Source organism: Protopterus annectens, chromosome 2.part0 (genome assembly GCF_019279795.1).
Source record: "Protopterus annectens isolate FY-2018-M chromosome 2.part0, PAN1.0, whole genome shotgun sequence".
Taxonomy (NCBI): Eukaryota; Metazoa; Chordata; order Ceratodontiformes; family Protopteridae; genus Protopterus; species Protopterus annectens.
The window spans coordinates 1,133,091,540-1,133,106,810 of record NC_056728.1 but is presented as its reverse complement, the minus strand read 5'-3'; the positions used below and the strand labels follow the sequence as shown (position 1 = coordinate 1,133,106,810).

At 41.0% G+C, this 15,271-nt stretch overlaps 1 protein-coding gene across 1 annotated transcript in view; it reads right to left on the bottom strand.

Moving 5' to 3' along the window:
* Window positions 1-15,271, bottom strand: part of FOCAD (focadhesin) — a 2,336,882-nt gene that overhangs the window by 253,631 nt on the left and 2,067,980 nt on the right. Inside the window, exon 40 of the mRNA XM_044060381.1 lies at window positions 6,578-6,835. Coding sequence (XP_043916316.1) covers window positions 6,578-6,835 — 258 coding nt within the window. The remainder of the gene's footprint in view (window positions 1-6,577; window positions 6,836-15,271) is intronic.

Here is a 15,271-nt window from a genome sequence, read left to right as displayed (position 1 = left end):
GGGATTGGGATTTCTTTAAGTGGAGCATGTCCAACAGCTCTGGGTTTGCCATAGCTTTGTATGTTAGGCAAATATCGCCTCTGAGTAGGCAATATGCAGCAGAGTAAAGCTGGATGGCTTCTAAATATGCAACAGTGCAGAAGATTTATGATTTTTGCTTGAATGTGTTTGCATAGGTATTTTATACCCTAAGCAGACTCCAAAGAATTTTTCCTCAGGTGGATGGCAAATATTGGAGGTATGATCGGGAAGAAAATGGTAACTGGAAATGTATGTTTTGGGAGTGCAATGAGATGGCAGACTTCAAAAATTCCTCACAGAATACTCAGAAATATTGGGAGAGCAAATGGGTGTACCTAAGGAAAGTTTTATTTTTTGAGCTGGTATAAAGCATCTGAATTGCCTAAACATAATAAGGCCTTGTTCAGTTTTGGTGGCTGCCAAAAAAAGCAATTACTAGAAAATGGAAATCAATGTCAACTGTAATTTGAAGTAGGGAATATTGTAACATTGGTAAAAGAAATGGAAGTGGGATCTTTAGAAAAAGGGTAGCGACAAAATGCATAGAAAACATGGAAATTATGAGAACAATGCATGCAGAATAATCTTCTGCAGGAGGACTGAGGTTTAAGGGTAGGCAGGGATTGAACAATTTTTGTAATGTTGGATTGATTATAATTGCATAAAAGCATGCATGTGATGTATAATGGTTGTAACTGTGTACATGTTAACATGGTTTGTTTTCTTTTAAGTAAATATATGCTTGCCTATCTTAAGTGATAATTCAAAAAAAGGTGTTAGTCTCCCCTCTCTTCCCTCCCATAATTGTTCCCTGCCATCAGGAACTCCACACCAGTTGGCAGGGCATCCCCTGCTTATTTTTGAAAGATATTTCCAATTTTTCTTTCATTGCTTTTGACTTTTCTCTTGACAAATCACACATCTAAGAAGAGAACATCACCATAATCAGTCTGACTCTCAATCTCTATGTTGAGGTAGATGGAATGAAACTGCAATGTTTTCTTTTCAGACTTGACTTACTTATTCTGTCTACCTTTCCCTATTATACCTCGACAGGCATCTGTCTTCCACTTTTCTCCATTCCTTTTTCATTCTTGCCATGGTCAGAAATCACTTATGGAATCTCAGATATTGTTCTCTGAATGACATGCTTTCTTTAGATTATAGAACCTCTAGCCCTACTTCCATTCATCTATACTCAGCCCAACATTTTCCTCACTTTTCCATTTCCTCGTTATGTTATCAAATGGGTTCCCCTTTCCTTCAAACTCCAAACTAGTGCCAAAAGCTAAATACATACAAAAAGGTGACTTAATCCTTCTGTGCTTTGGGGTGTAAGATATAGTCAGATCGGCTGATTTTATTCATTTCAAGGCAATCCTACCTTGAGACAACCTCAGAATGACAGCCACCTGTAAGTACAGGTTTAACCAAATCTAAATATCCAGACCCCAATAAACTATTGCTATTTGCTCCTGTTTAATAATCTCCTTTCAGGATTTGCTGTCTAAATTAGCCATACTGATGCTTATTTATACCCCGAACATAAATAAAACCAGTCTACTCCTTGACATTAGTAGACAAGTGGACGCAGGACTTATTCATAAGATGGTTTGTACAAACTGTTACATAGCTACAGATGTACGCAGGATGAAATGGCAAACTCACATGACAAGCAGGGAAGGAATAAGCACTGTGTTTTGCCTGTGCGCTGGCCCAGTAATCAAGGAGCCTCAATCTTCACCACTAGCACCAGTGAGGGGCATCCACATTGAGAGGATAAAAAGTACACACACAGCAAAGTGGCAAACTCACATGACAAGCAGGGAAGGAATAAGCACTGTGTTTTGCCTGTGCGCTGGCCCAGTAATCAAGGAGCCTCAATCTTCACCACTAGCACCAGTGAGGGGCATCCACATTGAGAGGATAAAAAGTACACACACAGCAAAGTACAATTTCCCTTAAGAGCACACAGAGATCACAGTCAGTCTGGGTCTGGTTTCTCCTTTTCTCTCCTGATCCCCGATAAGACTCCCCACTGGCACAGCTTTAGGGTACAGATCTCAGCCAAGTGGTCAAACCAAAACCTCCAGTACCCTATCTGTCCAACATGTGCTTCATGTCCCTGCCCAAGTAGCTGACACATGCACACTTTGAGATATGAATTATATACAAACAGACACTCCTGGGGAAGGTTGGCACAGGTTCTCCAGCTATGCCCCATCCTGCCCAGACTATAAGGTAGAAATCACTGCCACCAGTCACTACTTATTAGCTGCTATAAGGCCTTTCCCAAAGGGTGACCAATTCCTTACAGGGTCATGTGTTGTCCTGATGCAAGGCAGTTCTTACTTACCCTTATGTGTTTCTGAGGCAGATGAATTCAGCATATAGTATAACCCTTTCATCATGAACTTATTTGTCAACTTAGAGATGCATTGTTTTCTTTGAAATAGATCTTAATCATGTCAATACAAGCTACTCTGTACAGTACATTGTTACATTTTCAACAATCTTTCCTAGTTGCAACCTTTCATATTCCAAAACCATGAAAAACATTTGGAAAAACAGATGCATTCAAAATAATAGAAAATAATGACATATTCATTGTGTGTAATACCCCATATTAGAATATTTCTTTATATCAGAACCTCTGTTATGCAGTTGTTCTAGATGGATGCATAACAATAAGTTTATACATATAGTATTATATACCGTAGAATGATAAAAAAAAAAAGTCATCATAATGTTTGTAGAATTTAATGTTTATCCACATCCGTTATTTTCTCCTGACAGAGCCTGAACATGGTCTAGCTGGATCAGTTTCATCCTAGTCAATAAACTCATAAATCAATCATATCTACTCACCATCTTTTTAACTGTAGTTATTTCTCCTGTGGTAATATGTAGAGTAAGTTCTGCAAAATTTGGGATGTACATATTTACAGAATAACTAAATAGCTGCGGATGAGATCCCCCTGACATTACTACACCGGCTTCTACTCACCAGATGCCATTACTTGCTGGTGATAGAGGAGGATACCATAAGCTGATGGTTTCTACAACTTCAGCGAAGAGTCCTTTCAAAGAAAGGTCAATACATTTTCTGGGTTCAGAAGTCCTACCTCAAAAAACAGTATTACTGGGTCATCTCTGCATACCTTTGTTTCCTCAGTAAGGATCTCATTCTCAACTTTGAAGGAAGAGGAGGAGGAAGAACAGTGCTCATGTTTTTCCCTTTTAGACTTTACCTATAAAGCATGTAGCAAAGCCTCTCTACAATGCAAAACATTAATTAAAACCATGCAAAGGCTGTAATACTTGTGATAGCTACCATCTTTGAGATGGAAAAAAAACTGCATGGCATGACTGCTCAGAGATCTTGGAGATCTTTTGACTAGAGCTGTGGTAGAAAATTAGTTTTAGAAACTTTACCACTCCATACTGTAAGTCCAAGGAAGTGTTAAAACCACAAAAATTGGGAAAATCACAAAAAATGTGCACTAAGCTTACACAGCAATAACGGAAAAGATCTGGGACCGCAAGATATCCACCCCCTCTAACTTTATGGATACCAATATCACTGACCAGACACACACAAGAAAGGATATGCACTTGATAGAAAACATTCAACAAGAGTTACTAAGTAGCTCAACAGTATGGTATAGACATTCACAAAGGCATCCTGCTGACAGTCAGACAACCTTAAAAAAAATCCTTTTTATTACGTAAAAAGGTATTATTCTCCACATTATAAGTAGGAGCATACCAATACATGAAACACTGCCATAAATATGAAAGACAACTAATGAAAAGCCTTGTTCTGAGCAATTACTTCATTAATGCATCCCTGTTTCTTAAGGACATTGATTATTTATCGTAACGGTGATGGATATTTACATAATGATTAAGATGTTTACTTTAGGGGACAAAGTGCAGGGTTTGATTCTTACCTTTGAAGGTAATTGGCTTAAAATGGCACACAAGGACATATAGCCTAGTACTTACCTATGGACTTTTGAACCTGAAATATAAATACAGATCATGTTTTTTGACAGAAACATATAACTTCACTCTGCAGCTTCAGAAACTGCTTTAAAACCCTCACTGAAAACTGTAATTTCATATGTAATTGAAAAGTAATATACAAACTCCATTTCTGTTACAAAACAAGAAAATCTGCTTGTGTGCTTCCACATACTTCTATCACTTGTTATACATATGTCAGTGTGTCATATGTATTCATGTGTGTCACAACTGCTTAAATCAGTTTCAGCTACCTTTCCTCCAATTATATTCTGAAGTGCTGAACATTCCAGTATGGCACATAAGTGTTTCTCTTTATTAGAACTAGTTTGCCCTGCTATTAAGCTACTGAATGAAAGCAGCATATATAACCAATGCAGTCCCAGCAATCAGTCAGTGCTGGCCAGTAACTGAAGTTGACAAGGGAAAGTAGTCTGTTTACTGTCTAGATGAAAAGAGGCCATGGTAACCAAATCCATTCATACCAACCAAGGTGCAAATAAATTAAATAAGAATTATTTACCACAGGACTGATACTAATGTAGTCCAAATAACAAATGTACTTCCCATACTGAAAAAGGAAACAGAAGACAAAGAAGGGGTTGTAGTGTACAAATTACCACGATAATGCATAAAGACAAATATGTAGCATGTAATGGATCAACAAGACCATAGCACCTGTGGTAACTACCTATAAGCAGCAAAGTTATCATATTAACTCATACTTAGTTCTAGTCAAAATGTATTCTACGCTAGTTAAATGAAACTAAGGTTTCAGATATATGTCCTCACTTATTCCACACTAGCAAATCATGATCAGTAGTTTCCGGAGAAAATGTCCCAGATTCTGTTCAAAGCAACACCCATGAGACCTGGAGATTTGGGAATAAGCAATGACTTCCTCTCAAGGTGCACACATGGTGAGATGAGCGGGACAATAAAAAATGACACTCTACTGCAGGAAGATACTGATACAGAAAAATCTCTATATCTGAAAACTGTAGGATTTGAGTTATGAGGTTGGACAAGTCAGCCAATGAGTAATGAATAACAGGAGCTAGAACACAAAAAATAAAACTGAATGAAGTGTTACTCAACTCTAATCCATAAAGCATTCTTTACTACAGATTTCACAGTGCAGAAAATAAGATACAGGCCAATACAGTACTGTCCATTAGTGCACTGCTGAAAGCTGACTCTTACTTCTGGCACTGCGCAGCTATTAACTGGGATTTCTAAGTACTCTTGTGGTTCCGTAAGTACATAGCACTACTTATGAGCTACACTAATTACACAGTTCCTTACTGAAATGTTGTCACTTGAAATATCAAATGCCAGCAAACAGGAAAAAAGCCTGAAAATAAAGGAGAAAAGCAAATAACGAATATTGTTCTTCTTCTTTAAATGGTACTTGCGTATTATCGCAACCACATTTGTTCCGTTGTGCAACTCATTATGTTTACAAGACAGGGCTGTATGTGTAAGTGTAACGGGCTATATAAACTCCAAATTACCTTTGTTTTGGTTTTCTTGTGCAAGTGGACCACGAAGAAGAACGGAAAGCGGCCCTCTTGCAAACGAGTGTGAGAAGGACCATTTGTCATAGATCACTTTTTTTTTTTTTTTTTTTTTTTTTACAAAGAATGACAGCATCCAACCATGTGCTGTACTAAACTGACCAGTACAGCAGGAGGACTGTGATCCTCCTCCATGTTGGAAGGAGGATCTGGAAAATGAAGCTCCTTGTAACTCTTTCTGTGATACTTACTACTGCAAAGGTTGGTGCTGTACTTTCCAAACACTTACTATGCTGTTCCTTGAACAGAGGAATACCTTTCCCGCTTTTGTCATAGGCAGTCCCCGCTCCGCAGTGTCGTTTCACTTTCACAACTGAAAAATGCATTCCTGCAGGGAAATGAGTGCCTGAAACACTTGCAAATGCTGATGATAATCCTTAGAAATGGGCCAAAAAGTTTACATTACTTTCAAAAATGGCATACACTGCAACATGACATGAATGCAAAAGAAGTTTAAATCCCTGATTCTCAATGCAGATTCGTACAATGGAAGAAAATGTCAGTTACATATCCCCTACTATCAAGATGCCAACAAGTGATGCCAGGGTGGGTACTTTGTGTCATTTTGTAAGGTCTGCCATTTCTGAAAGTCATTTAAACTTTTTGGACATTAGTAAAGACCATTATCAGCCGGGTGAAGTGTTTCAGGCAGTCGTCTGTCTGCAGGTATGTGCTCTTCGCAACCGCTAAAATGTGGTTGCAGTAATACGCAAGTACCCTTTAAACTTTTTTGCAGGGTGGCAAGCCCCACTCCCCCTGCACTTATATACACTAACTCTGAGATTGCCATACTTTGGGGAAAGGAGAATATTCTCAAAAATGGCAATCTTGGACTTAGTATATACAAATCCATTTTTTGGCTATTCAGTCTCAGCATTACAGGACTCGCTACAGTGGGGTCCAACATTCCAAATGGTTACCTAATTACACATCACCTCTGTTATTTCACTCACCTGCACTTTGTTTGGTAAGATCTCAAATATCTTCTCTGTGGTTCTGCAGAGAACACCCCAACTATGCTGAGCAGGGCTGGGGAGTTTCATGGCTTGGCCAAGTCCCTCCAGAATTGCCAGGCAAAGCTCAACATTTCTTGACTTTTCTGCTGTAAAGAACTGTACTGCAAATGTTTCAATGAAACTCTGTAGTTTATCTTCTGGTGCATGTTTTATCCACACTGGCAATGAAGTAAAAAGGTACTTTTTTGTTTTAGGCTGTAAAACATAATAGGAAGTAGTAAATGACTGGTTATAAAAAGAAAAGGCAAATAATCTTTCTCATATACTTATCTTGTAAATTGTGCAACACATACATGTTGGTTACAGCATTAATAAAAAGTTAAAAACAAATAGTAACTTTGCATTATTTCACCAAAGGAGAACAAAGATGCCCCCCTCACGATTCAAAGTAGTTAAGCAGACCTGACTTGCTGTTACCTACTGCAAGCTCAACAGCTCTTAAGCTATTTTCTCCCACAAATAACACCTACCATATTTTAAGCTTAAAAAGCTGCCTTTCATTACTTTACATTACTCATTTAAAATTAATCTTAACTAGACACTACACATTATAGATGATTTACATCAAAATGAAACTGCACATATTCACAAGATATTTCCAGTAAACTTTCAGTCCTTAGAATCATTTCTGCTTTTGAAAGTATATGTATATCTGTCTGATTTCTTTAACAGATATTATCAGGTAAGTAATTTACAGGACTACATACAACGGGAGTCTTTTGGGGATGAGCTCCATTTGTAGACACAAATTCGTAAGTGGATCTGCAATTCTTCCATTATCAGAGTTCATACAGTGTTACAATATGACCAGCTATGGCACTCCTTGTTTCAACTCTTGGTATACGATCTATGTAGATGCATTTGTTTGAATAAATGTTTGCAATTTTACAAATATAGACTTCCATCATATCCCTGAACTACAAAGGATCACTGTTTGACCTCTTTGAACTGGAACAAATCTGCTGGGTATGCTACAATCTCTTCCTTAAAATTGTTGCTGTAGTATGCATTCCAAAGTTAACAACTTTTCACTATATCTAGAGTTGATATTCCAGGACAAAAAATTACTTTCTCTAAATTTTACTACATTCATATATAACTTGTATATCTTATGAAATGTGTTTTGTCAGCTGAAAGGAAACTATTATTTAGTAAACTCTCTGAAAAAAGAATAAAACTTAATTTCTTTCCTCACTGATGATTTTTTTGTCACTCCAACCTTTCACTGTGTCACACATTCCCACCATCCAGAATTTTGCCTCATACTTCTGTCCTGCCACGTGTACTTTTTTAAAATTTTTTGGTACATCACCAAGGATTCGTTAGCCAATAATGCCAGACACAGATAGGGAATTCTTACCTCCCTATAAATATATATGTGGAATTATCACAACTATGCACTACTGCCAACACTGAATTTTCTACATGAACACATCTCTTGTGAACCTGAAAACAGTCTTAACCCATCAGGGTGGCTGACAGCATTTCTGTAAACTCACAGCTCCTATGCCATTCTAAAGAGAATCAAATTGCAACACAACTGGGTTATTCACATCAAGTTTGGAGCACTTTTTACTACTTTCTGGGTCATTTCAGAAATGTTCTGAAGAAGCAACTTGTGTTGTGCAAGCGCTTACCGAACAATAAAAAGCTTTATATTTTAACCTGGCCATGTGTCTGCTTGCTAGTCTTTATTGTTTTCTAATAGTGACAGTATTTTTGCTTTGCCCGACTAATGAACCATTAATCCAAGTTGCTGGTGCAGTTCTCTGGATTTTAATATTTGTACTATGCTGACAGCAAGGTCCAGCTCCTGCCTTGTCAGCAATATTGCTGTTGAAAGAGTAACTGGTTGTATACTCGAACAGTAGGTGGCAAAATATTAAACTTGTTACAGAAAGCCACTCAAAATCTGCCTTACAGGACTTCCAAGATGGGTGGCTGACAGAGCAGCATGTTTGTATGAGCTCTTCCAGTGCAAACATGGGAAATTGTTTAAAAAGACAATATAAGCTATTGATTTTGGGAAAAAATTGGTTACTGGACAGTAATTATACTACCTGAATGCTGACAAAGAAGAAGTTTGGAAAAAGTAAAGGGAAAGCAACAACAACAAAAAAAAAAAAAACTGTGAAGCTCTGGATGGAAAGAACCTTCCAGTTGTTCAGCAAAACGTTGTTGAAGCACCACTTGAAGTATACTACATGGCTTCCAGTAGTTTAGAGGAAAATAAATCAAATGCACTCAAAGGTACTTGAAATAAGTGAGACTTTAGATGAATATATAAAGTCAAATGACAACTGGAAGGAAAAATACAGGAAGCTTTAAGATGTCATTCATATGAGATGATTAAACTGCAAAAATCAAAACCTGACGAAGAAAAACTGAACAAACATGAGACGTCTTAAAAATAAATGTTAAAAAAAAAATCAGAGATAGAAGGCAGTACACAGAGAAAAATATTTGTTATACCACTGCAAATGGAAGGAGTACTGAGAATTAACTTTATGAATTTACAAACAAGAATTGGACTGGTGTTCCACAGCATTCATTTTTGAGAGGTCACATGATGTGTGTTATGCTCAAAAACTGGCCATCAGAAAGCAGCCAGCATCTACATTAGTAAATACAAACTAATATCAGCAGAAATAACTGTTCCAGACATATCTGTGGAAGAAGAGAAAAGTATTAAAAACTGTGGGCACCAGACTGCTTGTGGAAAATTACTTCTTGTATACCAGGCAAAACTTAATAAAGTTTATCCCAGTAATCAGGAAATGTTGAGAGGCAGGTGTGAGACTCAAACTGTTACATCCATTTGTCTTCAGAATTCTTTCTTCCTGGAGGATCAACGATGTTTTAGGAAGTGTAACACATAATGGAGGAAATAAAAGAATGTAACCAACAAACCTGAAGGGGAGACTACTTCTCAGTCTTCTGTCAATAAAACAGCCCAGAGAGTCTTTCTCACTAAAACTCTTTCAGAGAAAAACGCTTGAGTGACAGAAAAACAATCCAGAAGCTAACAAAAAGGAGCACACCGGACTCTAACATGAGACTCGTATTATGAGATGAGAGATGCAGGTGATTAGGAAGACTAGCAAAAAAGTGAATTTCGTGAGTGTGAGAACAGCAAAGTTTAACCCTGCTGTGTATAGTTTTGACATCTGAATATGGTTTTACAAGAAGTATATGAAAAAGACTGGAAGTTTGCTAACTGTGTTAAACTGGCAGGAGAACTGTAAAGTAGAAAAAAAGAAGTTATGTACTTACCATAACGTTCCATGTGAGTTGTTCATCACGTGTTCATTCTTACACATGGGTTCAGAGCCGATCCATCGGCTCCGAGTCGGCCGTTTTCACAAGCTCAAGGTTTTAAAGTAGCTCGAGGCCAAGACCCTGTCCCATAGGTTCATAGGTTCGTACTAGGCTATCCGCCCTAGGGCATTTATAAGCCTAGCCAGAGTGTGTGTGACTTCCACCACCCCTTAGGATGAGAATACTACGCCCTTTTAGGGTTTAGTTTACTGTGCCTCTGTCTAGTAGTGACACAGAGATGACCCCCGGGGTAAACCTACGATCTCCCATCCACTCGTCAAGATTTCTCTTGAATAGAGTCAATGAGGGGCTCTGCCTAACATGGACTGGGATTCTGTTCCAGATGTCTCTCCTCAGATCTAGTTTGCTGAACCCAGCATGTATAACATGATAACACATAAAAAGGTACTCCAGCCGGAGTAAGAAATCCTAGAACAAGCCCCACCAGACCACAAAGTCTTACTCAATTCTTCGAGAAGCCTGGAGGGGGAAGGAGGATGGGAATGTAAGAATGAAGGCGAGATGAACAACTCACATGGAACGTTATGGTAAGTACATAACTTCATGTGAAATTTGTTCAATCTCACCATTCATTCTAACACATGGGTAGCATCCCAAGCACCCTAATCCTTGGTGGCTCATGGGACTATATTCCTGAGGACAGTGGAACCAAAGGAAGCCCTGTCCCTGGAGGCCCTATCTACTTTGCAATGAATGATGAAGGTATGCAGCTTAGACCAAGTGGCAGCTACATATACAGTGTCCAAAGACAGCCTAGCCACATAAGTTGAGGAAGTAGAAACAGCCCTAGTGGAATGCGCTTTCACGCTATGTTCTAATGGCTGATTCACTGAGGAATATGTGAATTTTATGCAATCAGTTAACCATTTGGAAAGAGTAATTTTGGATACTGGTAGCCCTTTCTTTGTGTCAGCATGAGAAACAAAGAGTTGTTCTGATTTTCTAAATTCTTTTGTTCTGTCCAAATAGAAATCTTAATTGCCTGTGAACATCAAGCTTATGCAACATATACTCCAACTTGTTAGAATGGTTACTGAAGAAAGTTGGAAGTTCAATAGTTTGATTCAGGTTAGCCTCCTAACATACTTTTGGAAGGAAGGAAGGGTTAGTTCTAAGTGACACTCTGTCAGAGTGAAACACCAAATATGGGGGTTTGATAGATAGGGCCTGACGTTCAGACACTCTACGTGCTGAGGTAATGGCTAGCAAGAAGATAGTTTTCCAAGAGAGAAATTTTAAATGGCAGGATGATGCAGGCTCAAAGGGAGGAAGAATAATCAGTGATAACACAAAACTGAGATTCCAGGGAGTAAAAGGTTGTCTAACAGGCAGTCTAAGATGTATGGTACGTTTTAAGAAGGCCCTACATAGTCTGTGAGACATTAGGTTAGAACCTTCAGATCAGAGGTGAAAATTCAAAATTGCAGCCAACTGAACTCTTACAGTGGCAGCTGCAGCACCTTCATTAAAAAGCTTAATCAGAAATTCCAAAATGCTAGCAATTGGGGTGACGTAAGGGTTAATATTATTTTGGGAAGCCCAAAAAGCAAATCACTTCCATTTGTTGGTGTACAACTTTCTGGTGGAAGCTTTATGAGAGGATACAAGGATATGCTGTACCTCCGAGGAGAAGTCGTATGACCTGGCTAAGTTGGGAATTGGAGCTGTCAATCTTAGGGAATGAAGAGAAGGATGAACAGCCCCAGAGCCCCTGACAAATGCATCAGTAGATCTGGAACTGGGTCAGAATCCAAGGTTCCTCCAGTTGGTAGTCGCAGGAAGGGAAACCATATCGGTCGAGGCCAAAACGGGGCTATTAAAATTACAGTCCTCCCCAGGACTTTGGCTTTCTGTAATAATTTTGGAATCATGGGAATTGGTGGAACGGCATATAGGAGTCCCAGGGGCCAATCGTGTATGAGCAAATCCCTTGGGCTGTCCCCTGGTGGGGAATTCAGGGTAAAGTAGCTTCTGCATTTGGCATTCATAGGGGATGCAAACAGGTCGCAGCAAGGCTGGCACCATCTGCAGAAAATCTCCGCAACCTCGTCTTTGAGGGACCACTCATGCGGCATCAGAATGGCTCCACTCAGTTTGTCCGCAATCACGTTGGATTTCCCCGGGATGTGCATTGCTATCAGAAAGCATCCAGTGGATACAGCCCACTGCCAAACTCTCAAGGCCTCTCAACATAAGGGGTAAGACTTGGTTCCCCCTTGCTTGTTCATATACCAGACCACAGACATGTTGTCGGTCTGGATCACAATCGCCCCCAGAGGTAGAGAGTCGTGTAAAATACTGCAACACCAAATGTACCGCTCTCAACTCCAGGACATTGATGTGCAACTGTGACTCTGTCTCTGACCAGGTGCCTTGGGCTGTTCTTCCCTGAAAAAGACCCCCAACCCTATCAGAGAAGCGTACATGGTCACCGTGGCTGATGGCAGGGGAAAAACAAAAGGGCAACCTACTGTTACATGATGGCTGGTCAACCACCATTGAAGATCCTTTCTGCATGAATCAGAAATCATCATCAAGAATGACATCGGAAGTTGTTGGTAAGACCACTGGTTGAAGAGTAACCATTGAAGTATTCTCATGTGCATATGCCCCAGAGGAACTGCTATGAGTGTTGCTGCCATAGTACCTAGTAGTTTTAACACTTGAGAGGTTGGTACTTTTCTGCTCGTCAGAATGTCTGACACCTGTTGTCGAAGAGTGACCATTCTGTCCAGTGGCAATTTTACCATGGCGGTGGTGTCTAAGTCTGCTCCGATAAAGGAGATATGCTGTGATGGTGACAACGCAGACTTGTCGAAACTTACAGTTATTCCTAACTGAGAGCACAAATTGCGAGTGTGATCCCTGGATTGAATTAGTTGATGCCTGGAGGTGGCAGTGAGGAGCCAGTTGTTCAGATACGGAAACCCTCAGAATCCTAGACACCTCAGGTGAGCCGTAACCACTGCCATACATTTGGTAAACACTCTTGGGGCTGTTGTGAGACCAAAGGGCAGTACTTGGAACTGATAATGACTGGCTTCCAGACAGAAATGCAAGTGATCTCTGGATGGTCTGGCCATTTTGATATGATAGTACGGATCCTTAAGATCTATAGAGTACATCCAATCGCCCGTTCCTAGAAACGGAAGAATAGATTGAAACGTGACCATCTGGGACGACTTCTTTACAAAGGTGTTGAGTCTGCTGAGGTCCAAGATGGGCCTCCAGTCCCCTGTTTTCTTTGGAACTAAAAAGAATCTGAAGTAGGATCCGGATCCTATTTGGTCTGCAGGGACTGGCTGGATGAGACTTTTCCTGCAGCCTTTGAATCTCTATGGTTGCTTGATCCTGAGACTGGGTGGAACGTCTGGGATTTTCTTTCGAGGAGGTGGGGGTTCTGAGAATGGAATGACGTAACCTCTGGTAACAATGCTTTGTACCCAAAAATCTTTTGTAATTTCTAGCCAGGTGTCTGGATACAAAGACCCCCGACTGCCTCCAGAGTAGGACAGTCGGGCCTCTTTTCAGGAGCGCTGGTAGGGCTTGCCAAAGAACTGATCCCTGTCACCCTGGTTTTGTGGACCCCCTCTGCTGCCTGGGCGGCGTCTTCCATCATTACCCCCTCCTCTGCCCCTGGAGGGGGGTTCAATACATGTGCTCTGAAAGGCTCCATGGGACTACTGGAACCACATTTTTCCTCCCTTTTGCCCTTTGGGGTATGATCTAGTAGGGGTGGAAAAATGGACTCCTATGGCAGAGTCTTTCCCTCTTGCTCACACCTAGTGACTGTCTCCTTGACTTTAGGCCTGAAAAGGGACGAGCCATCAAATGAGGTATTAATGAAGGAAGGCTTCCGCAAATGAGCATAAGCGCATCCAGGAATGTCTTCTAAGAGCTATTGCAGAACCTACTGCCCGACTCGAACCATCGGCTGCATAAGAAATGAGCCGCATGGACGAGTTAACTATGGAATTAAGGGTATTGAGCTGGGCTGTCACTTTATCAGAGATTCCTCCAGCTGTACTATCCTGCAGAGTATCTCCAAGCTCTTTTAGGAGATCTCTTTGAAGACGGGTAAAATGTGTCCAACTGTTGAGCGACTGCACAGCAAAAGCCGCTGAAGTAAAGATGTGTTTCCCATAGCTGTCCATAGTCTTGGAATCTCTATTAGGAGGATGGACAGTAGAAGAGGTTTCAGACATCTCTTTCTTGGTGGCTGCCACCACCACTATGGCATCAACTGGCACTCCCTTGGTAAGGAACATTTTGTCTTGGGGTGACGTAATAAATTTGATGAGCCTCCGAGAGACAGGTTCCACAGTATCAGGAAACTCCCACACCCTTCGATCAACCAACTCCATTAGTTCATCAAAGGGTGGAGTCACCCAGGAGGTGGAGGGTTGAGACCCAAAGGCCTTCAGGAGCACTGACTCATCATCAGTAGGGCTAACGGACTGCCAGTCACCCCTCTGCTTAAGAACTTCAAAGGATATCAGCAAAAGAGATATCCTCTGAGGGGGACCTTGGGGACTCTTCTGACTCCTCTAAATCGGTGTCTGATGTAAATGACTCTTGTGGGGAGTCCAAATGCCTCCTCTTGCAAAGGTTCTTCCTGGGAACTTCATTAGTGGGAGCTTCAGGTGAGGTCTCAGTAGAACATGGGTCACCCAATGGGGCTACCTGAGGGTCTGGGTCTCGATGCTTTACAGGGAACTGTGATGTAGAAGTAGAAAGTAGCACTTTAGGGGAGGAGGAGAAAGGACCTGATGACGTAGGAGTCTTGGAAGACATAACCCTCCTCATAGCATCGAAGGCTCCACTGCTCCGACGGGAGGAAGCAGCCAGTTCCGAAGATGGAGGCAGCCTCCCCAGCGCCGACACAGTGGACTCAGACCCAGAGGAAGGAGCCGAGCTCATCCGAACCAATGCTCTGAGGGGAAGGGTTGGAACCGACCCATCAGTTTGACTCTCCCCCCGGAGCCGACCAGAGAGTGTCTGCTCCCGGACTCCTCGTACGGTACCGAAGTAGTCTGAATTGACGGAGCCAATGGCACTGGAACAGGCCTCGGCTCCAAAGGTTCCACAATCATCAGTTCCACCTCCCATGGCTCTGAAGGCCCGGCTCAGTTCAGTGGAGGAGTAGACACAGCAGGTAAAATAGTCTTCGGCTCTGAAACAGGTTGGGTCGAAGCCGATAATAATTTGGCCAGTGCCGGATTCTCGAGAAGCCTCTGCACCACTCGGTCTACATCCACATCAGAGAGGGTTCTCGAAGAATGAGTAGAAGGT